Genomic DNA, 25,823 nt, shown 5'->3' on the forward strand with positions numbered 1-25,823 from the left:
TGCGGCTCAGGTGGCCCATGCGCGGTACCACATCAAGCTTTCAACCTATTACAACTCATCCAAACAATCTTCAAATCTTGAATTAAGACATTAATCTAGAGATCTCAATTCAAGGATCAGATTGAGCCCGGTCGCACGCTTCTAGCAGCCATATTGCAGAATTTATTCAAGGTTGAACTTGCAGGTGGCCAGGTGTTGAACTTGCAGGTGGCCAGGTGTTGAACTTGCAGGTGCCAGGTGTTGAACTTGCAGGTGCCAGGTGTTGTACTAGAGCCACAAGATACTGCAGATTGGGTGTTGCTCTAAATAACAATCAGCCGGTCTCAGCTCCCAGCTTTGAATCCTAATAACTTTTTGAAGTCTATAGCTGCAAATACGTAACCTAGATCATTTAAAAGCTTATTTAATTCTGAACTGAATGATATAGGTTTGATTGTTGGTTGAAGAATTATGTAAATAGATATGCTGAAGTCTGTAATAACTAGCTTTAATCGGCTGTATGTTGGCTTTGAGGGATATCACGTGCGATCGAGACTGCCAACTTAAATATCTGAATAACTTCTCAACCAGATATCGCACCATAATGCAACCTATATCATTAATTTCAGAATTGCATGTGCTTTCTATTAATATAAGATATATGGTTGTGGCCTCGTATTTTGGAGAGTTATTCAGCTATCAAGCCGACGTGTCGATTTATTAGCCTTCTATTAGCCAGTATAAATATTAACAATACTGTATATACACACTGTATTTTAGTGTATTAATTGATGGTTGCTGGTTGAAATTGAATTAGAAATTAGAAATTAGAAATTGAAAATTGAAAAATAAAGTTTTGTCGGATGTGCACTAATGGTGCACCGTACCTATCGTCTTTTTTAATATGGAGCTAACATGTTTCTTGGATCCCGATAAGAAAAAGAAAAAAAGTTGAGCCTCAATTTTAGAACTTTCACTTCCAGCATTCTAAGAAACTGCATACCTGTCGCAAATCCCTACACAGATAACAGGCACCATGGTTCGCAAACTCAAGCACCACGAGCAGCGCCTGCTCAGGAAAACAGATTTCATTACCTGGAAGCAGGATAACAATCACAGAGATGTATGCAATTCCTGTATTCGGCTGCTGTTCGATTAAGACACTCGCTAACCTTCCATGTGTGCTTCATAGGCGGCTGTGATACGACGGTACATGATCCAAAAGCCAGAAGATTACCACAGATACAACAGAATATGCGGTGTAAGTATTTCCGACAGCAACATTGCGCAACCCCCAATCAAGACCATCAAGCTAACATTCCCATCTTCTCTTCGCGAATAGTCTCTGCGCCAACTCGCCCATCGACTAAGTCTCCTCCCCCCCGACAACGCCACACGGAGGAAACACGAAGAACTACTCCTAAACAAGCTCTACGACATGGGGATCCTGTCGTCCGCCTCCAAGCTTTCCAACGTCGAACACAACGTCACGGTCTCTGCCCTGGCGCGCCGCCGACTACCTGTGGTGATGACGCGCTTGCGCATGGCCGAGACGGTGCAAGCGGCTACGAAGCTCATCGAGCAGGGGCACGTGAGAGTAGGCGTCGAACCTGTCACCGACCCGGCGTTTTTTGTCACCAGGAACATGGAGGACTTTGTGACGTGGGCCGTGGGAAGCAAGATCAAGCGGAACATCATGAAGTACCGCGACAAGCTCGACGATTTCGAGCTGCTATGAGTGGAGTAATTCTAAGCACAGGACTTGGCAGGTTTTCCTCGCCTTGGACGTACTACCTACCCTAAGGTCGATTTGTATATAGCATGGCGTTTTGGGGCTCAAGAAGGGCAGGCAATGGATCGAATTGATCAACAAATAGATGAAAACATGGAAGATAATTCTTGATTTCCATTGAAGAAGAGCACATATTCATGACAACCTCCAGAGTGCTTACTCATCGTAGAATTTCAATCTAACTACAGCTTATGTAATGAATGCAGCGAGTCACGTGCGCAAACTGAATGTCCTTGAGCACGTGCACGCGTTTAAGTTTCGTGAGAGACAAGGGGTGCTTTGACCCCCACGTCACCACCTTCCTTTCTTCAAATCTCGCGGTCCGCGTATTACGATGTCGTCCAACTTCAATGTTCATGTCACCTGATCATTCCATTTCTATCAAGGGCGCAACTCAGTATGAATCGTATGGAGATATATCGGATATATATTAATCGGCACTATGGCTCATCCACAAGATCCTATTACAGTTTCAGACGATGACGTTACAGTGTCATCTGATTCATCACGCAAGCCTGCTGCTATTACAGCGCTTCTCAAACCGGAGAATGCAAAAAAGCGCAAACATGAACCAGAGGTTCTTGATAAGGTTGAATGGAGCGATGAGTCCGAATATGACTATAAGGCGTTCAAAAAGCGCAAGAAGGAGAAGGCAAAGTCGTCCGCTAAAGGCAAAGGGAAAGCCGTCGCGAAGCGTCGAACACGCAAGATTGTCAAATCGGACAAGGTCGGCGCTCGTATGAATGACGATAGTGTGTCGTCTTCTGACTCGGAGTATCTCTCAAAGCTACTCCCTCAGCACATACAAGACCGTCGTAAACAATTTGACCAAAATCGTGAAATCTTGCGCGAAGGCGGACTGCGGCTGCCTCCTGACTATTCAGACATTTACTTTTCTGATAATGATAACCTCGCGGATCTAGAAGAGAAGCCCCAGTTTGATGAGAAGAGTGGAATCAAGCCATCTCGCCCCTATAAGGATGTCGTTCTGGAACATTCAGCTGGTATTATCCCTGCTTCCATCGCCCAGTACCTTCGCGACTACCAAGTTGAAGGGGTCAAATTCCTACATTATCTCTTCGTATATCAGAAGGGCGGTATCCTTGGCGATGATATGGGCCTAGGGAAAACTGTCCAGGTTGCCGCATTCCTCACCGCCGTCTTCGGTAAGACTGGTGATCGTCGAGATGCTAAGAGGATGAGGAAATTTCGAAGAGCAAAGAACGATTGGTATCCCCGCGTTCTTATCATCTGTCCTGGATCATTGATCCGGAACTGGAGGAATGAACTGACTAGGTGGGGATGGTGGGATATCGATCTGTATCATGGCGCGAACAAGGATGACGTCCTGGGCTCCGCACGGGCGGGTAGAATCGAGATTATGATCACTACCTACACCACATATAAAAATAGCTGTGATCAGGTTAACAGGGTACCTTGGGACGTTGTGGTAGCAGATGAATGCCATATGATCAAGGATATCACCGCCGGAGTCACCAAGGCGATGAACCAAGTCAACTCTCTTTGCAGGATCGGTTTAACCGGGACAGCGATCCAAAACAAATACGAGGAGCTCTGGGCACTACTAAACTGGACAAACCCTGGCCAGTTCGGCACACTTGGTGAGTGGAAGAATACCATTTGTAAGCCCTTGACTATCGGTCAATCGCACGATGCTACCATTCATCAACTTAGCGAAGCTCGCAAGACGGCAAAGAAACTTCGTGACAACCTTCTACCTCGATTCTTTCTTCGGCGGATGAAGAGCCTAATCGCACATCAGCTACCCAAGAAGAGCGATAAAGTTGTTTTCTGCCCACTTTCCGATTTACAGCGCGAAGCATACGAAAATTTACTAGATAGTGAGCTCGTCAGCTTTGTACGGAAGGCTTATGATTTTTGCCCTTGCGGGTCGCAAAAAAAGCGAGGATGGTGCTGTTTCAAAGTCAATTCGGATGGAGAGTCTTGGAAATCCCTAGTATTTCCAATTGTCATATCGTTGCAAAAGTTATCGAACCATTTCAATCTTCTTATTCCCCAAACTTCAGACTTGCCAGACAAACACAGGAGAGAACTTCGGTTTCTTCAGGCTGCCATGCCGCAAACCTGGGCAAATCTTTACGCCAATCGAGATTCGCTACTCAGTCTAGCCAATCCCGAATTCTGCGGGAAATGGAAAGTCCTCAAGAAGCTCCTGAAGTTCTGGCACACTGGTGGTGATAAAGTCCTGGTCTTCTCTCATAGCGTGCGACTTTTGAAAATCCTACAACACTTGTTCAATAATACAAGCTACAGCGTCAGCTACCTAGATGGGTCGTTGACTTACGATGATCGACAGCAGGTGGTCGATGATTTTAACTCCGACCCAAACCAATTTGTGTTTCTAATCTCAACCAAAGCTGGCGGAGTCGGGCTCAATATCACATCGGCTAATAAAGTCGTTATAATGGATCCACATTGGAATCCGTCTTACGATCTCCAGGCCCAGGATCGCGCTTATCGGATTGGTCAAGTGCGTGATGTTGATGTTTATCGTCTGATCTCGACGGGTACCATCGAAGAGATTACCTATGCAAGGCAAATTTACAAGCAGCAACAGGCAAATATCGGATACAACGCCTCCAACGAACGCCGGTACTTCAAAGGAGTGCAGCAGGATTCCGACCGAAAGGGAGAGATCTTTGGAATGCAAAATTTGTTGACTTACCATGGTGACCAAGCTATCCTCCGTGATATTGTAAATAAAACAAACGTGGCAGAAGCCAAGGCGGGCGTGAGGCTGATAGATATCGACATGGAGAAGGCAGCAAAAGATATTGAAGAGGATCATCTTGTCAAGAAGGAAGAAGAGGATGACGATACTGGTGGACTCAAGCAGCTTTCCACTCTTCTCACTAGGGATGACAATAAGGACGGTATCTTGAAGCCATCAGGCGCAGGACAACCCAAACATTTCGATCCTATACAGGCAATTCTCGCTTCGGAGGGGGTCGAATACACCCATGAAAACTCAGAAGTCGTTGGCTCGTCAAAAGTGGAGGATGAGCTGTCTCGACAAGCGGAGATGGTTGCGAGCCAAGACGCTGACCCTGCAGCCTTGGCTCTGTTCTTTGATAGCCAGAATGCTTCAGTCCAAAGGTCAATTGAGTACGAGTACAACCCCCCAGAAGACGTCAGACGGCGTCAGTTCTGCACGATGGCGAAGACCTTTAATTTTCCCAACGTGACTGAGTTCGCCCTAGCCGTCGAGAGCATGACCCAAGAGGAACGGAGGAATTGTCTAGAGCTCTTCTATAGGAAGCGTGCTGAAAGATTGAAGAATCTAGGGGAGGTTGGCGAATCAGTTATCGGCAACTTGAAGGCCGAACAGGACACTAAAAATGGTATCAAGGTGAAGGAAGAAAAGATTGAGGAGGATGTGAAGCCCATATCGACAGGTGTCAAGGAAGATGCGATGGATGCTAAGATCAAAGTGGAAGATACCAAGCCTAGCAAGTCACCAGACGTAAAAGTGGAAAGCAGCAACACCCCGCGTGGTGTTGAGACGAAGGTCAAGAAGGAGAACATTCCGGCGAAGCCCATGAGGCCGTCTATGTCTATATGGCTTTCGGACGACGACGAGACGGAGGAGTTGTAACATTTGATTTTTCCCCCTCGTGTTGTTGCCTTACCTATACCCTTCTAGTTCCCCTCCTATTATTATGATACCCATATTTTCTGGTTGGCTCTCGTCTTTCTTTAGCACAAGAAGGCTTTGGTGTTGGTGCATACTGGCAGCGGGTGCATGCATCGAGTGTCAGGGTTTATAATCCAATACTATTGCTGAGTTATGTAGTATTGAATCCGTTTGAAGGAATATTGAGAATAACTACCTACAGGTGCCCATTCAATTCAGAGTACATATGTATGTATAAAATGTCGCACAGACTATGGGGCTAATTATGCACAGGGTGACTGGCCTGAAGCTTCACACCGTTGGCCAATGTTAGTGACCAGCCATTGACGTCCTCAAGCTTTACGGCTGGATCTAAGGTACTGCATCTGGATGCGCCTAGGCAGGGCCTGGCAGGCTAGGGTAAGTCGGCACCTAAGAAACGCTAGTAGCCCCATCTTCAGTGGCATTGCGGGTAAGTGCAGGTCCCGCGTGTTAGCTTCTGCCAGGGGTAAATCGTACCAAAGCCAGGTACCCAAGGTTAGTACCTACCGTCTCGGCAAACGCTTCCCTTTCTACATCGCAAGTTCCATTTGTTTCAAGTCCGTACAGTACAAAAGCATTGTTCATAGTCGGGGACCATATTATGTATTATGTCATTGTCTGCCCAACCTCTTTTTCCTCACGTGTGACAGAAGAAAAGTGAAAAGGACAGAAAAGAAAAGGTTGGGTTCTAACTAGCGTATAGTTATACAGAACATTCCAAACCTGTCATCTTCTGCAACCAGTCCACCCTCTAATTATCCCTAACTTCCAAGGTTAATACCAAGTAACTACTTACAGACGTCATATTCCCTCGACTGTGGGCCTAGTCTTCAAGTCCATTGCCATTTATCTCTTCCCAGGTCCAGAAGAACTCATACTCTCACAATTCATTCAACCTCCATTGTTCAACTAGCAAAACTACCAAACTTTACGACCATGAAGCTATTAATCAAATCTATCCTATTCACAGCGGCCTCCTGCGCAACATTACCGATAAGACAAGACGCTGATGGATGTTGCTTCCAACTCGCCTCTGTAGGAAGGATCAATGAGACGGTGCTAGAGGATCATGTTGGTGATTTGCTTCTAGGAGGTACCTTCCAACAAGGCGGGTTCTGTTTCGACAAGACGAAGAAGACCATCCAAGATGCCCTCCGACACAATTGCTTCATGAGAGCCCCCAATTATCAGTTCGAGTGTTACCAAGGTGCTATTGGCGCTACAGGTTTCGCCATTACCGGACCGAGAGAGGATGGAAATTCTTACCTCACCTACGACGATGGCCCCGGTGTCTTCTTTGCATGCCCCGTCGCTTCTGGCAACAATGAACAATCATACGATATTTACTCAGACAAGACAAACAAGACTGGGTGTTTGTCTGTCTCCTTGGCGCTCGTAGGCGAGACCGCCGCCTGCTCTGCTAGCCGCTCAACTGTCCCGACCAACTCCACGACCGTACAATCAACGCAATTACTAAAGCGTCAAGCATCGTCCCCAACATGCTCTGTGTCTCCGTCAGCACCATCTCTCGCTCCTTACAGAGTGAGACCTGGTAACTCCTCCACCCACGGAATATTCCATGATGAATCAGTGGAAACAATCATTGCTCCGGGCAACAGCACAATATTCGACTACACCATTCCCAAGGACTTCATTCCCGCAGGTTCTGCCTCGGAATCTTCGTTGTGTGCTCTCCAATTCCGCATGCCGGTCTGCACCTCCCTTCCTGTAGGCTACCCCTGTTACGGCTTCAGCGGGTTAGAGCAAGAGGTGCTAGCAAATTCTGGAATGACGTTTCGCCTCATGTCAGAAGACGGCGGCATCAGTGCAGCGTGGAATAGCACACAAGTGCACCAGGTGTTTCCCGGGGACGCTACCATCATCGGCACCTTCGAATGCGGCAGTCTAGCCGGCTCCTACAGTGGTGGCGCCCGCAAGATGAGCTGGGAGGTGAGCAGTGTCCGGAATTTTGCTCTCGAGTTCTTGCAAGCCGGCGTTGGCCGAGACGCAGATTTCAAGGACGGAGTCGGTGTTTGGATTGTGCCTTGCCAGTGATGTATCGCAAGCTATGAAAACGACGAGGAATAAGAAGACAAGAGAACATAAATGGGATGAGATGTTAGAGAGGCTTTCTGGAAGATATACCACGATACCATATTTAGAATTGATGGGTACACACCTACCTACCGTATAAAGAAAGAAGATCGCCAGAGTTGGTCGAATGAGGATGAGACGACGGCGAGGTAATGATAATAATGCTTTCAATGGCGAAAATAGATGGCACATGCTTATCTACATACCTACCTACAGAGGTACTAAAAATAATATGAAATTAATGACAATGGGACTCAGTATTATTAATTGTGATTCATCGATAGTTGGATAGGTAGCGGAAGTTCTTTTGTATGCAGATGGGAGGCTTAAAAACAGAGGGGATAGGGGGGAAAGCAGGTCGTAGGGTCTTATACAGGAGGCAAAGGAACGGCACAGTGATCTTACCTAATAACCTTATACCGTACCTAGTCACGAGCAAAGGGCGCGCATCGCCTCCGGAGTAAATGCGCCTCACTCCGTATTAAGGTTGCTTTGAACTATATAGGTTATGGGATTGCCGTCCGTTCGGTTTTTCGATGCGATGCTATAGGTACCACACCCCTGTCACAATCCGGATCCGAATCCTGTCAGCTATCAAAATAAATCTGCCCCCTATTCTGGTCCTTTTTTCTTCGCCATATAATAGCCTTGGAACCGACAAAGGTTCCAACAAAGGTGAAGGTCGCCTCTGTATATATTAGGTAGGTATCTATATAGTAACCTCGTGACTACCTAGTACTATCTAGGATAGGATAGGAACATAGTAGATACAGTGTTTTGTTCAGCTCTTGAATAGTATTCAATGCACGTGGAAGGAACTTTCGTGTGATCTTCACAGGTTAGGCTAGGATACTAAGTTAACCTAGGTACCTAGATACCAACCTACCTAGAGGGAAAGTTGATGAACCATCTATGTATGTAGTACCAGGAGCTAAAATCGATACCTATTTTATATCCAGAAAATTGCAGTGGCACCCCGTTCTAAACTCCTCAAAATGCTTTAAGCACCTAGCTTAGGTAGGTATATACATAGTATGCAGGTACCTCGGCGCTGGGCTTTTCGTACTGCTACTTTTCTTGGCTGCGGTTGATGTTCTCCATGTAAGAGTCTTGGTCCCCTTAACCGAGCTGGTGCCGATGCTGCTCCCACCCCCCTCTTCCTCATAATCATAGCCGCCGTCCAGGCCTAACTCGTGGAATTTCTTTTCGACTACATCGCCGGGAATTAGTAACTCGTTTTCTTCTTGAGAGAGAAAGTGTGTGTAGGAGAACTACTTACGCCACGCCAAGGCGTCCTTGTCGATCCCAGTAAGGTTCCCAAACGTGTCGCCCTTCCCGGGGTCCACGATGTCTATCACGCTCTTCACGGGCGGGTGAATCGTGGTCGTGGTAGCGATACTTTTTGTCTCGCATGCGTCGGGGATTGGGCTGTAGCTTTGCTGTTAGATGGGAAGGCCTACAGCGAGACCAGAAAAAGAAAAGACTTCGGGGGGTGTGGGGGGAAGAGCACAGCTAGATTTACTTACGTTGGTTTTATGGTTTTGGTTGTGGTCTTCCACTTCCCATCGCTCGCTGAGCTGTAGGATATCGCAACAGAGGTGGTTAAGGTTGCTGTCTTAGAACACACCTGTCTTGATACTGATGCAATACTCGTCTTGGATGGATCGGTCTTTGTAGGCTCTGATTTATCCGTTGGCTTGTCATTGTCATGCGTATTATCTGTATCATTATTCTTGTTGTCATTTTTGTCGTCGTTCTTGTTCTTGTCCTTGCCGTCATTCTTGTTGTTTTTGTCTGTATCTGAATGTGGGCCTGGCTTGGGGACAGGAATATTGGGAGGGATTATAGGGAAAGGGATTACTGGAGGGAGTGATAGATCCGGCAACCCTGGGCGATTTGCCCATGAAGTGTCTTCACAGGGGCATTCACAAATGCACATCTCCTCTTCGCTCACGAATCCGTCAACTGATCGACTAGTAAAGGCCAAAAAAAGAAAAGTAATCGTTGCTTTAATTGTCGACATGATATTGCTCCTTAAACTGAGTTAGATGAGAGGAGAGTCTTAGTTGAACAATAAAGGCGCTGATGAAGACTGCTATACGTGCTTCCAGATCATTTAAATATTATGAAGGATTATTCTATGCGAAAACCTCACAACTGCACCTTGCAAAAGAAAAGTACAGGCCTACTACATACGTAAGTTAGCAGGTAATAGGTTCTTACCTAGCACTTTAGGTTATATATATAGAAATCTGGGAAAAGAACCACGAAAACGATTTCAACGCAACTGACATTGAGGAATTCCGGCTACGTGATGTAATCCTGCGGCGTGCGCGATGTTTCTAATTCTAGTCCATTCTACGGCGCTGTGTTTAATAGATAGTTAACCTGGAGGTGGTTTGTATAGGTACCTAGGTACTTAGAGGTATCAACTATGCCTCCAGAGCTCTCTCCCATGCTATATTACGCTCTGAAAGGCACCATGTATATCAACTATCTCGTTTGCCTTCTTCCACCAATGCTTATCACTATAATCCTACCTTGGGTAGCCACGGACATATCTGCTATCCTCCTCCTTTTCATAATCTGCCCTCCTGTGGTTTTGGAGTGCCCCTGAAAAATGCTCAGTTTTCGACTCCTCATAGGTTTAGCCGTGTGCCTAAGTACCATAAGGGCAGAAAGTAATTTCGAGAAGTTCTGGGCAAACCTGGACACTACTGGAGATGATCTCTGCGGCTGTAAGAGCCACATGAATGACTTGAAAGAAGGCTGGACCATTGCTGGAAAGGTTTAGTCCTCCCCATCCCTTAGATCCCCAATAGGTACTTTACAAGAAATGAAACTAAATACTGTAAAGATGGTTGCCGCAGCTGTGAAAGGGCTAAACGCTGCTAAAGAGAAGAGACCAACGCACAAAAGACAAGGATCAAAGCTGGAAAGGTTTGAATGGGATAGGCAAGCAAAATTTCTGTTCAGTAAGTCATCTCACACCCACAGTTTGAACCCGATTCTACTAACCTCGCACCTTTCACGCCAGCCACGGCAGCGATAGCAATAGATGTGGCCAGTGGAGGGCCAGTTCCTCTAGCAGAACAGCCCGCACGGCGGGGGGAGCACATAGTACAACCGGGGGAGTTAATCCCATGGAACGTTCTAACAACCAGACTGATACTGAATGGCAGAGTGCCGTCGATCAACGAGAGGAACATGTATAACTTTGAGCTAGTAAGTATATCGCTAAGACCTTTTACTCTCCCCTCTTTTCTTTTGTGGAATCTCACGATTGTCTTTCCAGATCCTCGCTCGGCTTCAACACATTTTCCAGACTGATACGTACCACAAACCTACAACTTTTCATTGTGGAGATAGTTGCTGGAAGCGCTACGGACCCGATGATGCTGATGTAATAGACCCTACCAAAAAGGTCAAGGACGTATTAAACCCGGTGACAAATAAATTGGATTTCGACCACGGGTATGTGCTATACCATCTATAGTCACTGAACACCTGCCAGGTTGGGTACCTGGGCAGGTACCGGCACTTAAATAAAGAGAGTACTGACATTGTACTTTTCAACAGTTACTACTATTTCAACGGTATCAGGATAAGAGCTTCAGAGCTGGGAGAACTGGGACTATGTCGCGGCACAAGCTCGCACATGATAAAAACAGCCGGCTACGAGTTGCTAACGGTTTGCGACCGTGCATGGAAGGAACTGAAAGTAAAGACTCTGCCGGAAGAGGCTAGAGAGGGGGATTCGCTTGACGACCGCAAGTACTTTACTCTTGCCCGCGTCTTGATACACGAACTGTATGTCATGCCAATTCAGCCCAAAGTGGACTATCGTAACTTTTGATGTCATATTAAACTTGTCTGTAACTCTAGTGTTCATCTGGTAACCGATATGATCGACCGTGAGTACAGTTTCCCAACCCCCTTATTCCCCCTATCCCCAAATACAATAATAATTAACTTGGCTCACAGCACCTGCATGTCAAAGCGATGGCCAACCACTTTTCCACTACAACCCTATCCGCGACGGGGCCGGTAATACTATTCCGGCTACAGTTCCCAGCACCACTGTAGGATCCTGGATCCCCGAGAACGAAAAGGTAAAATGGAGAGACGCAAGCGGCGTCGAAGTATGGGCTCAGAGAGTTGAGACTATAACGTATGGGATGGAATTAGTAGCCAATCTGGCCAAGAACCACCCGATACTGAGCGTCTGGGCTCCTGATACCTGGGCTCTATACTGTGAAGCAATGTACGGAATTCTCTATCTACCTACCTGAATATTATAATCGCGAAACTTACGAAGAGTAAATTGATTGACAATATCTCAGGTATTATTCTAACTGGGATTGGTCGTCGGGGAAAGCAGTGAGGCCTAAGTTTTAGGTCCGAAGACCTCCCAGAAAAGGGGTATCTTATATGGATAATAGAAGCCCCCTAATGTCGGTCAGGCGTGATTGTTTTGCGTTACTTGGATCTTTGGCTTGGTCTCAGAATAGTACCTAATTATTATTCGTTTATAGATGAGAGCATTTACGTTAGATTCAGAGTTACAGTTCGCCCTATCTTGTAATCTAGTTTGTCGAACTTGACAGTGAGCTGTGTACGGAGACTTCTGATAGCAGTAAACCCCCGTTGACCGATCTCATGCTACTTAATCGTAACTGATAGTTATCTTCAGATAACCGGGCGTGTAGGTAGGTAGATGAGGAAATCGAAGTGCTCTGTGAATTGTGAAAGAAAGTCATTGATACAATATTATACCCCTTAATAGCTCGTAGGTCTGGCTACGGACTGCGCAACAGCAAACGTATCAAAGCAGGAAAATGCAATGAATATTAGCGTGATAGAGGCGTTAGACTAGCTATCTCATTTGCTGCAGTTTAGATGCGATGCTTTTGTCCTTCGCATCTGCAATTGTCTGGAGTTGTATTTGCTGACCACCGGCTTTCGAATCCCAATCCCAATTCCAATGAAAGCTATAGCTGTATCTTCCTTCCTTCATTCCTTCCTTTCCAAGACTCCAAGTAACCCCCGCATCTTTCATACAATCTGTACCCGATCGAGATGACGTGCATGGAGATCGTGCAATGAGCAATGTGCTTTTTGTACCTACCTATGCAGGCAATACCTCATACGTAGAGCATACTACTTACTAGGTAGGTAGGTGGCTCAAAGATAGACCTAGTAGAAGCAGGCCCCAGAGAGTCGAGTCATCGTAAGAATCCCCATTTCAGGTTGGTCAACCATACCTACCTACCTTCCCACCTACGCATCCTAAGCTAAGACTCAACTTCAAGATCCTTATAGCCACCTACTCAACAACTCAGCACAGCTACCCACACTCAAAATGCCATCCCATACCGAAAAGCTCAAAGCAGACTACGCAGCCCACGCGCGCGCCTACAACGACTCCTACCCCAGCTTCCCCAACGCGATCCTCGAATCGCAACTCGTCGTCTCCGCCCTCGGCCCCTGCCCCGGCCTCACCGTCCTCGACCTCGGCGGCGGCAACGGCGCGCGCGCCCTCCAAGCGCTCGACCTCGGCGCCGCCTTCGTCGACGTCGTGGACCTCTCCCCCGCCATGCTGCTCGCGGGCCAGCAGACCGCCACGCACCACGGCAGCGACCGCGTCGCCTGGCACGAGGCCGACGTGTCCCAGCCGCTGACGCACCTGCCACTGCGCGGCGGGGAGGGGGGATACGACCTGGTCATGGCGAACTGGGTGCTGGACCACGCGGGCAGCCTCGCTGAGCTCGAGGGCATGTGGCGCAACATCGGGCTGTACCTCGCGCCCGGCGGGCGGTTCATCGGCGTGCGCGGCGGCGACCCGTACGCGGCGTGCACGGCGGAGGGGAAGTACGGCATGCGGTACAAAGACTGGCGCGACGTGCCGGGGGGCGGGGGCGTGTTCTTCCGGTACGAGGTCGCGTGCGCGGACCCGCCGATCGACGTCGCGGCGTCGTCGTGGGAGGTCATGTACTCCGGGTCGACGGAGATGATGGAGAAGGTGGGCATTGGGGAGGTGGAGACGGAGCCGTATGAGAACGCGGAGATTGTCAGGGGGGACGCGGGGTTTTGGAAGCTGTTTTTGGAGAATCCGTCGATGGTGGTTATGAAGGGGAGGAAGTTGGTGGGGGAGTGAAGGGGGTTAAGAGAGGTGGGGATAGAGGGATGTTATTAAATAATATCCGGCCTTTTCCATTCGATTAGTTCTAGTTAATGAGGTGAATATTGTTGAGTTGCAATTGTTTTTAGGCCTGATGTATGGAATAAGAGAAAGGGGTGGTTGTGCTATCTATATATTTAACCGATAGGAGACTCCCCCTATTTTCGAAGAAACAGTATTTAAGGATCCTACTTATCTAATTGCTCTGGGCAAGAAAGTCCACGGATAGCTCATACGTTCTACACACGCCAAGTATCCTTCCATGACCAATTATAAATAACCCTTTACATATTGTCGGGATCTCAAACCCCCCCCCCCCCCCCCCCCCCTTTTTGAACTTAGGTGGCATATTTACATGTTTTTGCACCAAGAACCATAAATATACCGTCTTAGTGATAATGCGACTATATTCACCCTAGAATAGATGATATTTCAGGTAGAAATTAGACGAAAATCCCCCCTGAATGTTCAGATACCGTGATAGACCAGATAGTCGGTCCTAAGGGGCATTGCCACATCCATCCCCCCCCCCCCCCCCCCCCAAAAAAAAAAGTATCACATTATTATATCCAGGTTTCCTTCCGGTTTCCTTCAAGTTCAGGTACCCTACCCAGTACTCGTTTGCCTTCCCCACATCAAAACCAGCGGTGCCATCGTCATCAACACCACAAAGCCCGTGCACAGGTTGCCAGCCTCGGGCATCCGCCTACCCTACCAACCAGCAGCCCTGACACCCCGAACTAAAACTCATATAGCCCCGTTACCACTCCATCAATCAGACGCCTTGCCACTGCGGCTGCACCATTAGAGGCCAATGGTGCAGTGGCAAGTGAGTAAGGGGCCTCTCCCTGAGGTGTCGCCCAAGGCTTGGGGTTCGGGATGAGGGAGGGCAGGCAGAACTAGCCTCATCTGCTCAGGTAAATTGTCACTGGATCGGATTCCAAAGTCTTCTTTTTATTCTTCTATTTTTTCCTTTTTAATCAACATCGCTTCGTCATTGGCACCCTTCTCTCTAACAATAACACACGCTCTCCATTCTCCTAGATAGGTATATATGTGCTTTGCGTACTCTTTATCCCATACCCAAACACACGAGTTCCTCTACCTAGGTACAGAAACACCAAACCCCAACATCCATTTATAATCATTATCCTCACGAATACCGTGAATAAACTTTCTTTCCCGCCACCCACGTCTCCCGTACCCTCAAAGACCGCAAGTCCTCCACATCCAAGGCCCCCCCTAGCGGCGCATCCAAGACCACCCAATCGGCGTACGCCCCCGGTTTGATAACGCCCGTCTTCCCCTTCGTGAACCCTCCGTACGCAGGCCCCTCGGTGAAGCCGCGGATGGCCTGGTCCAATGTGAGAGCTTCGTCCGTGTGCCAGCCCTCGGGGGCGTCGTCGGTGCCTTTGCCGGTATGCGGGCTTCGTCTGGTGATGGCGGCGTACATGCCTTGGAATGGGTTAGGTGGCTCCACGGGGAAGTCGCTTCCTAGGACCGGGCGGACATCTAACAAAGAGCGCATTCTGTATGCTTCTTTTGCGGTACGTTCTTTTCCGAGTCTCTTCTCCGCATACGCCATGTCGCTGGTGGCATGGGTTGGCTGGATAGAAGGAATGATTCCGACGGCGTGGATACGAGCCTGATCGTCTGGATGTATTATTTGCGCGTGTTCGATGCGGAAGCGGTGATAAGACTGGCAGACTGAAAGGGGCTCGTTGGGGCAGAGTAGTCTGAGAGCGGAAACAATGGCATCCACGGCATAACGGTTCGCCAGGTCACCAATTGCATGTATATTTACCTGGAAGCCTTGCTTGGCCCATGCAACTGTATCATACACTAATTCGGATGCGTTGACGAGTAACGATCCGGATGTTTCTGGGCGATCCGTATAGGGGTCAAGCAAAGCGCTACCCCAGCTTCCTAGAGCACCATCTAAAGGGGGTCAGATAAGTCCAATACATATAAGTCGTAATCGAGCTTACCAGCAAAGAGCTTCACACTCTTTATCATCAAAGAACCGTCTGGGCTTGTGTATCGTTCAACCTCGGATGGACAGAACGTGTTCCGCTCGTAACATTCAACCATAGCATAGACTCGCACCGTCCAGTCTTCCGTTCCCGCTAGAGTCTTGTACAGGTCTAGATTTTCAGGAGTGACTCCAGCATCGTGAATTCCTACAATTCCTACTTCGTTCAACTTCCCCATGGCGCTCTTCACAAACCGCTGTTTCTTTTTACTGTCCGGCTTGGGCCATAGCGCCATCACCATGTCCATGGCATTGTCGCAGAACACGCCCATCCCAGGGTCTCTGACGACCTCGCCGCCGGGGACATCAGGGATGGGCTCCGGAAGGAGGTTCAGGACCGCTTGGGATACCCAGATACAATGTACATCCACTCTATCGAGCATGATGTACAAATCCTTGAGTTCCTCGTCCGCAGCCAAGTCGCTCTTCAAATCAGTTAGCTTGTACTCCAGCAAGGATAAGAAGAAGCGTTCCCTCAAGAAGACAGGCACCGCCCATCCATCCAATCAACCAACCAACCAACTGATAAACTCACAGCAGCCGGCATCCTCCCCAGCGCCATCTGATCCCAACCCACCCCCCTCACCCACCCCTCGCTACTCCCCACACCCGGGTTCTTCTGCACGTAGTCTCTCACCCTCTCCCTCGCCTCATCCATTGAGCTCGCTCCAAACAAATCCACGGAGTTCAAAAACTCGCCATACTGCAGCAGATGTCCATGACCGTCCCACAGGCCCGGGATAGCGAAGCCCGGCCCTCCTTCCTCCGGCTCCTCCCATCCCTCCGCTTCCATGATCGTTGCGGCCTCGGGAGAAAAGGAAGGAGAAGCAAAGGCCTTGGTGAACTTTCCCGTCGACAGCGACACGGTGAAGCAGTCTATGGCGCGCGCCCCCGTGAGCTGCGTGTTCGTGCGCACCAGCTGGTAGCAGTGGGTTTCTGTGGCCCCGAAGAGGCCCGCGCCCTGCCGAAGCTTGATGATCCCGGCCACGGCGATGATGAGGCCCGAGAGGTACATCCATGCGGTGTCGCGGCCGGGGTGGCGGAGGAGGAAGCGCCATTCCAGAGGACGGCGATTCTCACGATGCCGTTCCATGTCTTTTTGTTGTGTCCGGTACCAGGTCTGCGAAGGCGAGAGCTAAGCTACTCAAGTAAGATTAGTAGATAAAAGCGTATCAGAAATCTCTCCTTTCAAACGCACAATCGGGGGTCTAATGAAAGATTAAAAACAAACGCTGAAGGGGAAATGGTTGATGCAGCAAACTTGGGTATCTGGATTAATATGCATGATAAGAAGAAGTCCAACTCCCATTGATTAATTAACCTGACTAAGTGCATATCAGAAAAGGCAGTGCCAAGCATCATTAGGCGCATTTTGTCCGTCCCGACCTACAGGGGAAAGTAGGACAAAAAATCAGACCTCAATGCCCCTATAACTGTTAAGGGGCTTTAGCGTAACGACCCCTGAACTACCCCTATATCACCCCCATCTCACCACCACCACCACCACCACCACCACCACCACCACTACCACTACCACCACTACCCCAACACTACCCAACCCGCCCACTCCTCCCCCTTTCACGTTCTCAGAACCCTATAAACCGGATAAACATCCCCCACCTGCACGGGGATCAAATTGAACCTAACAAACGAATCCACATTCTCCGGCTCCAGCGCCACAAACGCCAGCGCCGCGTTCTTCTGCGCCGCATCGACCCGGAAGCTACCGGGCGGCAGCACCACCTCGCCCCCTTCTGCCTCCGTCGTCACCGTGACCTGCACCGCACCCTCGTAGTACGCCCCCGCCACTTCCGCCCCCGTTATGCGCAGCTTCTCCACCGGGCCCCTGTACCCCCCCTCCCCCAGCGTCTCGACCACGACCCCGGCGTCGCGTAAGCGTTCCGCGAGCGGAGACCACGCGGGGGGGATGAGGTACGCGGCCGGGCGGGCGCGGGTGAGGTTTGCGGTGGTGGGGGTGGTGCTGAGGAAGGTGACGGGGACGGAGGCGAGGGCGCCGGAGGTGCGGTTGATGAAGGTGATGTTGCGGGTGGTGGGGTTGGGATAGTCGGTTAGCACGATGGGGGAGGTGCTGGTGATGAATTTTTGGATGGCGGTTTCGACCTGAGTTTGTGGAGGGTTAGTGGTTGGTTTAGGTAGGTAGATCTATTCATTCACAGCGAGGAAAGGGGGGGGGGGGGGGGGGGGGAGAGGGAAAAAAGGGGGCAACAAAAACGCACCGTCTCATAAACCTCCTCCACATTCTCCCTCGCAATATCCAGCACCGCCCCCACCATCGTCACCGCCGTCGCCACCCTCCTCCTCCAATGCTGATCCGCCAACCTTATCCCCCTCACCTCACAAAGAATCGTCACCGACTGCGCCAACGCATAGCTGTTCCTCCCCGCCTTCGCATCACTCCCCGCCTCCCGCAACACCATCATCTCCCCTCCCCCCTCATCCACTTCCCCCGCGCCCGTGAAGTACGGCTCCCACCGAAACCCCCTCTCCCCCAACCTCTCCCCAACACCCGCCGCAAACAGCGCCTCGGAGATATTCCGAATGTCCTCGTGCGTGTTTAGATTCTTCCCCGCCGCGACCAGCGCATCCATGCCGTGCTTGTACCCTCCCCCCGGCCCAACCGGCCTCGTCCCCGTGAACTCGTGCACGTCGACCGTCACGTGCGGCGCAAAGGAACTCAGCAGCCGCTTGTGGCCCCGCGACATCGCGCGCGCGAGCTTCGTGTGCTCGCGGTTCGGGTCGAGGTTGCTCGCGAGCGCGCGCTGGAAGTACGCGACGCCGTCGGGGTTGTAGCGCGGGAGCAGCGCGACGTCGAGGCGCGACAGCAGGTGCGCCGTGTAGGCCTGGTCGGCGTCGAGCTTGCCCAGCAGCGCGAGGACGGCCTGGTCGCCGGCCGGCTCGTTGCCGTGGACGCCGCCTTGGATCCAGACGCGCAGTTTGGGCTTCTGTGTCAGTACCCCTTCTTGCGGAGTAGCGGAAGGAGTGGAAGGAGAAGAAGGGGATGATAGGAGCACGTAGGGGAACGCGCGGCCCTCTTCCGAGGTGAAGTCCGCAGTTTTGTATTGTGCCCAGTCGTTTCGCTCCGCGATGGAACGGAGGAAGGAGTCTAGTTCATGATCAATGAGTTGAACGATGGTAACAAAATCAGAATAGAAAAATTTAATATGACCTAAGCAGGTATGTACGGTACTCACCAAGCGTAGCATCATCAGTCGGGCCATCAGTGCCATTGGCAAAGCCAGGGAGCACCGTCTCCGGGCTCACAAACGCCGGCGAGAGCAGCGTTTCATTGGTATCCGGGAAGTTGGCCGCCACAAGCTCCTCGTCCTTTTCGACTGGAGCGTGGTTTTCGCCATATTGAACAGCGCGCACTAAATGGATACATAACGATAAAAGCGTCCCGAATTGCACAAATTGGCTTCTAGTAAACAGTGCCATCTTGAAAGAATGCAACCATCTCTCCCCTGAAAAATAGGGTGGCGGGGGCTGTCCAACAATTTGTTCCTCGACGAGAGTTGGTAAATATACGCAGTATGGATATCCGATTGAATGGCTCTTATTGGTAGTTCGCATCTCGCCATTTTGTTCTTGCCATGGCGCAAAGCCCCATATTCATCTGGGCATGTACCACTCAAAGAATGATGGAGATGCCAAGGACGTATACTACTAGTAGTAGTAATTCTAGCAACCCATTGAGGCAGGTCGTAGTATCTTGGTAGAAGACACGAGGGGAAATATACCTACTTAGGTGATATTCTTGCGATAAACTTCTTACGAATATTTACACTTTCAACAGACACCTGAAGAAACAATTCACAATGAATAAAATGTATTAAGGCATATATCAACGCCTATTATTCGCCCAGAATCTATAACCAGTTCGTGTACAATTACCCCGAACCTAAGTACATATACGAGCGTACTAAGCAATAAAGTACTATTTAATGCTGAACGCCGGATATACTTTCTGCAGTAGGTCACTCTTCATCACCGTCACTGCCATGAAACAGAACTGTCTATCATATCGCGTTGCCTCATCTCGTCTCATTTCATCCCTCGTCAACACATGGCCACTTGACCATACGCGTGCGTGGCCGTCTCCCGAGGAGCATAGCCGATCGTTAGTCTCCTGCGTCAACATTCGTAACCTCAAGTTCAATGCCATGGCTCTCATGACATCCATGCAAGTCAACTAATCTTCTAGCCGATACAGGACGAAATGTCCCAGAGAGCAAATGCAACTCTAGACTAGTCTCTCATTCCTCATTCCGCCATCATGCTGGAGACTGTTGGCTTCTAGGTTAGTTCATTCATGAACTTATTAAAGGGAAATATTTCTTCTTGTCGAGTATTTCTAGTTGATTTAATTGGCCTTCACCCATGTAGCATATTTCAGTTGCTACCAGACCACGAAGCGCCACTACGCGCTCCATTTCTGCTTGACATCGCTCGGTGCGCGGGTTCTTTTCTGCTTTGTCGATGCCGGTACTGGCGGAGTGCCAGACGTTCCGGCTGTCATTGGCGGCGAAGATCTATTCGAGTGTCGCGTGACATCTTCCGCAGCGTTGGTTGTGTTCTCCTTATTCGAACCCATACTCTCAGTGCGGTAAATGGAGGCGGCAGCGCTCAAACTAGGTCTAGAGTTATATAGGCCCGAGTTTCTCGGTAGTCTGCTCTTACCAGATTTCGAGCCACTGCCCTGTGTATCAGTACTTGGTCGACGGGGAGAGCTAACCGGTATCCCAGAGCCACTGTCTCTACTTCTGGGCCGGTAAGATAAAGCGTCGCGCTCTTGCGCAAGTGACACGGCTGAACGCCTTGGGCTTGCTGCCACCTCTATGTATGCTGATGACTGGAACGGCCGAGTAGCGTGTGTCGGAGTGATGGGTATGGACACAGATGATTGAAGAGAAGGTGGAGTATATATACGCCTTCCAGATCGCGGGCGGCTAGACGCCGTTGATGAGGATGGTGGCGCTGAGAACGGTATTGCGAATTGATCGGAACTGCCATCTATATGAGACATGACGAGGTCCGACGCCAGATTTCGGACGAGAACGGCAGAATCTTTCTCGGCAAGGACTCTGATGCCTTCGAACAATAACCGTAGCTGCTTGTCTTTATGATTGTTGAAGTAATCGATCTGTCGAGCCTCGAGGATGTTTCGAACAAGCCGAAGGAGGTTCAATCGGACAACAGCCTTCTTATGCGATAGTTTTTGCGCAATGCCATTATACATCTCTGGTTTCGCTAGGGTTGCGGCTAACGCCGGGGAGAGTCGAAGGAGTTTCAACAATGGTTCTAAGAGGTTCAGATCAAAGGCGTTTATTTTCTGAGCATTGAAACACGATATGATGGCATCTGTGAAATTGCCATTTAGGAGGTGCTCCTCCACCTTTGCGGTCTCCTCTTGTAGCCTAATGAACCAATCAGCAAACCAAAAACGAAAAGAAAAAGGAGGAAGACGGGCAAAATACTCACCAGACGAAGATGGCATCCAGCGCAGTGACCTGCCAGTATTGGTCTGCTAAGAGCGAGACGTAGAAACCGAGACCTTTATTTTGCCACAAGAATCGACGTCCTTTGCTTCCCGAATGAGCCATGTCACAAAGGATGGGGAGGGCAAACTCCTTTGGAGGTCTCTCTGTGTTCATAATTTTCATGAGAAGTGGGATAATTCCATTGATAGCGGCATATTCTTGGCGGTCTTTGCTCAAACGGCAAAGGTTGAACATCGTATTGAGTACTTGGTTGGAAATCTCACGAAAATGGGGATGTTCCTTTTTCATGCTACTATTGAGCAGTTCAATGAGGAGGTCTATCGCATCTGCAGAGTGAAGGGCGTCGAGGGTGGTTGACAGCATCGAAATGTTTTTAATGAACTTCAGCATTGTGATTTGATGTGCGGGAGTCATTCGCCGGAGGTCTTTCAGAACGCCTACCCAAATGTTAGTTTGAACCAACACCAAGTGTAGGTAAATATAAAGATCGGCTCACTCTTCAATACTTGTCGGTCAGCCACCATCTCTTTCACATAATTCTCAGCTTGTGAGAATAAATAGAAGATGTTGACAATGCGGCCCTCGATCAATTCCGTCAACTCATTCTCAACGTCTTCGTCCAGGACGCGGTGGAGGACAAGAGCTAGAGGATCGAGAATTTTGCTTCTTGAAAATATTCGGCAGAAATCATTCTTCGGGGTAGGGCCCTAGCATTCACGTCAGTCACAGCACGTTTATTAAGGGATTCTTCACAAGATACCTGAAGTTCAAAGACGTTCCAGATACCATTCACGCCGATGAGTACTAGGTCTCTTGCACTGTCATAGTCTTCGTCTAAAAACTCGACAAGAACATTCAAACCACCAGCGCTGACGAACATCTGTAGTGTCAGTGTTGAGGTTTGGTACATCTGTCTGACAAAAGCCGCGGCCTCAAGTCTTATTTCATTTGAGAATTGTCGAGCTGCGAACTTGGTAATAATGGGGATACCACCGACGAAACATAAGTTTTCTTGGATCTCCACATCATCGAGAATGATCTATGAAGTGGTCAGTTATGGAAATGCCCACATGAAAAGCATTGTAACGTACCGTATTAACGACCTGCAGTAGCTGCAAGATCATTTGGTGTCGGCTTTTGACCGTACAAGGCTCCAATAATTCGAGGATGGGAAGTAATCCATGAGCGCTGATGATAAGATTCTTGACTTCAGTATTCTCCCAGAGCAGGCCAAGCTACACTCTGTTGTCAGCAATATGGGACAGTGGGGTGTAAAGTAATGGCAACTCACCAGATCCTCTGAAAGTTCGAGGAGTTTGTCATCGCCCTCAGTCCACTTGAGTGACCGAACCAACTCTTCAATCTTCTCGGCAAGCCGTGCATGGCGATCACGCGCAATGTTCGCTTCTAGATCCATCTCGTCCCAATCTGGGTCCATTGAAGCGAATGGGTCGTCTTCGTCTTCATCATCTCCGAGCCAGGAATTGTTAGACAGCCGAGATAGAACCATGAGATTTCCGTCTTCTGACCCTCGGTCGCTCTCTTCTTTCTCTGCTAGGTTATCGCCCAGTCCAAATATGTCAGAGAAGTCCTCGTCTTCTTCGTCCTCAGCAAACTTTTGAATCTCAATAGATGATTTCGACCTTTGTAGTGGCCGGTCAGGAAGAGCTGACGGTCTCGCTGATGGTTGTCTTCTTATGCTTCCTGTCACGGGCGACTGCATAGACCTTGGTAAACTGGTCAAATCTGACGGATGGAAAAGTTGGGGTGTATCAGGCTACGATCATGATGGTCAGTAAAATCTTGATACTCGGTGAGAATTCATTGAAAATTAGCATACCTTTTTGTTCAAGCCTAATCGTTGGCTGAAAACACTATCGTTATCATCAAAAAGGTCAGAGTAGTCCTCCACTGATTGTTCTCTAAATGCCACATCAGGCCGTGATGGTAACTCAAACCTGTTGCCAAGCTGAATCTTGGTTTGTGATTTTTGTCGCCGGTGAGCGCTTCCTGATCTCTTGCGCGGTGATAATCTTGATGTTTGCAGCTTTGGTTCAACTGTCTTGTCGGGTTTTGGTGCGATGTTCCAATTAGGTCGGATCGTCTTTTCTTGAGGATCTTCGTCTTGAACTGGTTGCAGCTTTTTTATCGTTAAAAGCTCGCTATCTAGATCATTGCCCCAACTAGCAGAAATGTCCCGCGAATTATCGATGGACGCGAATGCTTTCAAACGATCAGCTGAGAGCATGCCGCCGAAGTGATCCTGGGGTTTGACATGAGGAAGTCTTAAGGCGCTTGGTGAGATTGCAGTTGCAAAATCGTCATCCCAATTATCATCATCTATAGAATAAAACGTTAGTACGAAGAAAGCCACTAGTCTTTTATAAGTTTAAAAGGTCATGCATGAGGATACTTACCTGCAAGTTCGGGAGACCGAAAATCCTCGGCTGTGGGTCTGGGTTTTCCCAGTGCGAAAGGACCTTTGGCTGGGGTTGGCATATTGGACCTAGATGGTTCTTGAGATGCAAATCGTGAAGGTTGATAACCGTAGTGTAAAGGAAATGCAGAATCTGAGCCTCCTGAAGCCCTGAGGTTAGTATCAGAAGAGGTTAAGGCTCTGTTCCACTGTTTGACTTCCTCAACAGCTTGACTGAAATTTCCTGGTGCTTTGGCTACCGGCGCATCACTTCGTCGACATCCTACAATCCAATTGTGTTTTAATAATTTCCTTGCAGATACTCGTAGATTGGGATCTTTTTGGAAACATTGTATGAGAAAGTCGCGCGCAGCCTAGACCAACAGTTAGCCCAAGCTCCTACAAAATGGAGTCTACAGTGCGTGAAGGGATTTACGGACCGAAGATACACCTTCGGGCAACGGTGGATGGTCATCGTTAACGATAGCGAATAAAGCGGGCATTGCTTGTAGGTGGTGATATGGAGGTTTGCCAGCTAATAACTCAATAACGGTGCAGCCCAAGCTCCAAATATCAGATGCCGGCGTGGCACCAGACAGTTCAATTATCTCAGGCGCCATCCAATATGGAGTTCCTACAACCTGTGCCTCCTTGTCGGGGCCGGCAAGAGTGCTGGTCGACACACCAAAATCTGCAAGCTTTACCTTGCCATCCTTGGTTGTCAAGATATTCGCTCCTTTGATATCTCTATGTATTACACCCTGATCGTGTAGATACTGAAGACCTTGGAGAACTTGGGTCATGTAGACACCAACTAGGTTTTCTGGAAATTTCCCGTATGCCTTGCATATCGAATGTAGGGAGCCATTCTCGCAGTACCTAAGGTATGTCAACATCCCCAGCACAATGCAAAACGTGGAGAAAAAGCCTACTCGAGAATGATGTTGAGACAGTCTACTGATTTCACAAACCCGATATACTTGACGATATTGTCGTGCTATGCGAGGTTAGATCTTAGTAATTCACAGGCATAATCCTACTAGTAAGGGTTGTGGTTTTCCATACATTTAGGTTCTTCAAGAGATCGATTTCGGCCTATAATTGTATTAGTGTCATGGATTGCTCTTCCCTAGAATGTGATGATGCAGTCGTACCTCAATCATTCGTAGCTCGCTCTTAGGCAAATTCACTAATTTGATCTGCTTGACGGCAACAGCTTCACCAGTGCCCCAATGAATTGCTTTGTAGACAGCGCCGAACGCTCCTTTACCAAGACATTCTCCTAGACGCTATAACAATCCGAGTCAGCTAAGTTTTAAAGCACCTCTATGTGGCCGGGTCGTTTGGCCGGATGTGAGGTTTACACATACATAGTCCCTTAGGCCCGGATCTTGCAAAGCTCTATCACGGCCGCCATTCTCCCTCCTCGGAGTATTTGGTGTTCTCTCATGCCTGGCTGCTACGGCCGCAGCTTTCCCGTTTGCACCGTTGTACTGTCGCTCGCCCGACGACGAACCATTAGAGGAATGGGGCATATGCCCCGAGCTGGGCGCCATACTAGCTGGATGATCTGCACGTTGTCCGGTTTCCCTAGGCTCGAGGGGGGGAGGCCGTCTCTCGCGTCGAGGGCGGCTTCGGACCAAGGCTGCTTCACATTCCAGCTAAAAGTTCGTCTTCGGACACAGCTTCAAGGTAAACGAAGGAGGGAAAAAGATGTGTGAGCCGTCAATCGTCGGGAAAGGGCTCGGATACGGACGGTAGTTTGCTCGGGTGACTGACAGCGTAGGCTGGGTAGGTACAAATTAGATACCTAATATGTAATTCAGGTACTTTGAAAGAAAGACTACAAGGTCAGTATTAGGTCACATAAGGTCAGGGTAGGTGAGGTTAACAGGTCAACTGGTCAACTGGTCAAAGTGGTTTAGATCTGGTGGTCAAGAAAGTTCGTCGGCCACAAAAAATGTACCAAAATCTTGCTTCCCAATTTCGTAAAGTCCCAATGTGGGGGGAGGGAGAAGAACGTGCGGAACGTGCGTTGCGGAAGAAGAATTTAGGAATTTAGGCGCCCAATTACAAGTTAAGGTTACTGTTCCTGGAATGTTTCAAGAAGCTC

The 25,823-nt window shown here is 49.0% G+C and overlaps 9 protein-coding genes across 9 annotated transcripts; 5 read left to right on the top strand and 4 right to left on the bottom strand.

Annotated features, from left to right (window-relative positions):
• Positions 1–852: 852 nt before the first annotated feature.
• On the top strand, positions 853–1,960 carry GGS25DRAFT_501223 (alpha-L RNA-binding motif-containing protein). The gene is made up of 3 exons (XM_049261901.1): positions 853–1,102; positions 1,172–1,240; positions 1,322–1,960. The coding sequence occupies exons 1-3, from the start codon at positions 1,016–1,018 to the stop codon at positions 1,715–1,717; spliced, it is 552 nt and encodes a 183-aa protein (XP_049115077.1). The 5' UTR covers positions 853–1,015; the 3' UTR covers positions 1,718–1,960.
• Positions 1,961–2,213: 253 nt separating this feature from the next.
• GGS25DRAFT_524083 (P-loop containing nucleoside triphosphate hydrolase protein) lies at positions 2,214–5,408 on the top strand (the record flags this gene model as incomplete). The annotated part of the gene is made up of 1 exon (XM_049264536.1): positions 2,214–5,408. One exon carries the CDS (start codon positions 2,214–2,216, stop codon positions 5,406–5,408), a length of 3,195 nt encoding a protein of 1,064 aa, XP_049115078.1.
• A 384-nt stretch (positions 5,409–5,792) lies between these two features.
• On the top strand, positions 5,793–7,606 carry GGS25DRAFT_389746 (uncharacterized protein). Its single transcript, XM_049258337.1, has 2 exons — positions 5,793–5,898; positions 6,172–7,606. The coding sequence occupies exon 2, from the start codon at positions 6,405–6,407 to the stop codon at positions 7,521–7,523; it is 1,119 nt and encodes a 372-aa protein (XP_049115079.1). The 5' UTR covers positions 5,793–5,898; positions 6,172–6,404; the 3' UTR covers positions 7,524–7,606.
• A 543-nt stretch (positions 7,607–8,149) lies between these two features.
• On the bottom strand, positions 8,150–9,585 carry GGS25DRAFT_524085 (uncharacterized protein; the record flags this gene model as incomplete). Its single annotated transcript, XM_049264537.1, has 4 exons — positions 8,150–8,250; positions 8,629–8,772; positions 8,842–8,990; positions 9,089–9,585. The coding sequence occupies 4 exons, from the start codon at positions 9,583–9,585 to the stop codon at positions 8,150–8,152; spliced, it is 891 nt and encodes a 296-aa protein (XP_049115080.1).
• A 597-nt stretch (positions 9,586–10,182) lies between these two features.
• On the top strand, positions 10,183–11,960 carry GGS25DRAFT_533504 (uncharacterized protein; the record flags this gene model as incomplete). Its single annotated transcript, XM_049265679.1, has 8 exons — positions 10,183–10,350; positions 10,420–10,537; positions 10,600–10,787; positions 10,858–11,036; positions 11,142–11,372; positions 11,448–11,476; positions 11,547–11,826; positions 11,906–11,960. The coding sequence occupies 8 exons, from the start codon at positions 10,183–10,185 to the stop codon at positions 11,958–11,960; spliced, it is 1,248 nt and encodes a 415-aa protein (XP_049115081.1).
• A 964-nt stretch (positions 11,961–12,924) lies between these two features.
• On the top strand, positions 12,925–13,719 carry GGS25DRAFT_524087 (S-adenosyl-L-methionine-dependent methyltransferase; the record flags this gene model as incomplete). Its single annotated transcript, XM_049264538.1, has 1 exon — positions 12,925–13,719. The coding sequence occupies one exon, from the start codon at positions 12,925–12,927 to the stop codon at positions 13,717–13,719; it is 795 nt and encodes a 264-aa protein (XP_049115082.1).
• Positions 13,720–14,678: 959 nt separating this feature from the next.
• Positions 14,679–16,349, bottom strand: GGS25DRAFT_501229 (amidohydrolase 3). Its single transcript, XM_049261902.1, has 3 exons — positions 16,250–16,349; positions 15,732–16,201; positions 14,679–15,681 (listed from the first exon to the last, which is right to left on the bottom strand). The coding sequence occupies exons 2-3, from the start codon at positions 16,156–16,158 to the stop codon at positions 14,897–14,899; spliced, it is 1,212 nt and encodes a 403-aa protein (XP_049115083.1). The 5' UTR covers positions 16,159–16,201; positions 16,250–16,349; the 3' UTR covers positions 14,679–14,896.
• A 1,004-nt stretch (positions 16,350–17,353) lies between these two features.
• Positions 17,354–19,231, bottom strand: GGS25DRAFT_515273 (Zn-dependent exopeptidase; the record flags this gene model as incomplete). Its single annotated transcript, XM_049263065.1, has 3 exons — positions 17,354–17,896; positions 18,013–18,899; positions 18,988–19,231. 3 exons carry the CDS (start codon positions 19,229–19,231, stop codon positions 17,354–17,356), a joined length of 1,674 nt encoding a protein of 557 aa, XP_049115084.1.
• A 374-nt stretch (positions 19,232–19,605) lies between these two features.
• Positions 19,606–25,737, bottom strand: GGS25DRAFT_501237 (cell division control protein). Its single transcript, XM_049261903.1, has 13 exons — positions 25,081–25,737; positions 24,865–24,999; positions 24,776–24,805; positions 24,643–24,707; positions 24,151–24,589; positions 23,712–24,084; positions 23,135–23,634; positions 22,586–23,071; positions 22,386–22,529; positions 22,055–22,333; positions 21,791–22,001; positions 21,275–21,731; positions 19,606–21,210 (listed from the first exon to the last, which is right to left on the bottom strand). Exons 1-13 carry the CDS (start codon positions 25,264–25,266, stop codon positions 20,214–20,216), a joined length of 4,302 nt encoding a protein of 1,433 aa, XP_049115085.1. The 5' UTR covers positions 25,267–25,737; the 3' UTR covers positions 19,606–20,213.
• Between the last annotated feature and the right edge of the window lie 86 nt (positions 25,738–25,823).

The sequence above is a fragment of the Hypoxylon fragiforme genome (genome assembly GCF_022984875.1).
Source record: "Hypoxylon fragiforme strain CBS 206.31 chromosome Unknown GGS25scaffold_7, whole genome shotgun sequence".
Classification (NCBI taxonomy): domain Eukaryota; kingdom Fungi; phylum Ascomycota; class Sordariomycetes; order Xylariales; family Hypoxylaceae; genus Hypoxylon; species Hypoxylon fragiforme.

What these genes read in the sequence shown, in the direction of transcription:
- GGS25DRAFT_389746 (XM_049258337.1), top strand. Translation starts at nt 6,405, where the DNA reads ATGAAGCTATTAATCAAATCTATCCTATTCACAGCGGCCTCCTGCGCA.
- GGS25DRAFT_501229 (XM_049261902.1), bottom strand. Translation starts at nt 16,158, where the DNA reads ATGCTCGATAGAGTGGATGTACATTGTATCTGGGTATCCCAAGCGGTC. An exon ending in GAGTGTGAAGCTCTTTGCTG is followed by an intron (nt 15,682 to 15,731) that starts GTAAGCTCGATT and finishes GACCCCCTTTAG; the next exon opens with ATGGTGCTCTAGGAAGCTGG.
- GGS25DRAFT_501237 (XM_049261903.1), bottom strand. Translation starts at nt 25,266, where the DNA reads ATGGCGCCCAGCTCGGGGCATATGCCCCATTCCTCTAATGGTTCGTCG. An exon ending in ATCCGGGCCTAAGGGACTAT is followed by an intron (nt 25,000 to 25,080) that starts GTATGTGTAAAC and finishes GGATTGTTATAG; the next exon opens with CGTCTAGGAGAATGTCTTGG. An exon ending in ATCTCTTGAAGAACCTAAAT is followed by an intron (nt 24,708 to 24,775) that starts GTATGGAAAACC and finishes AACCTCGCATAG; the next exon opens with CACGACAATATCGTCAAGTA.
- GGS25DRAFT_501223 (XM_049261901.1), top strand. Translation starts at nt 1,016, where the DNA reads ATGGTTCGCAAACTCAAGCACCACGAGCAGCGCCTGCTCAGGAAAACA. An exon ending in AGGATAACAATCACAGAGAT is followed by an intron (nt 1,103 to 1,171) that starts GTATGCAATTCC and finishes TGTGCTTCATAG; the next exon opens with GCGGCTGTGATACGACGGTA. An exon ending in GATACAACAGAATATGCGGT is followed by an intron (nt 1,241 to 1,321) that starts GTAAGTATTTCC and finishes CTTCGCGAATAG; the next exon opens with TCTCTGCGCCAACTCGCCCA.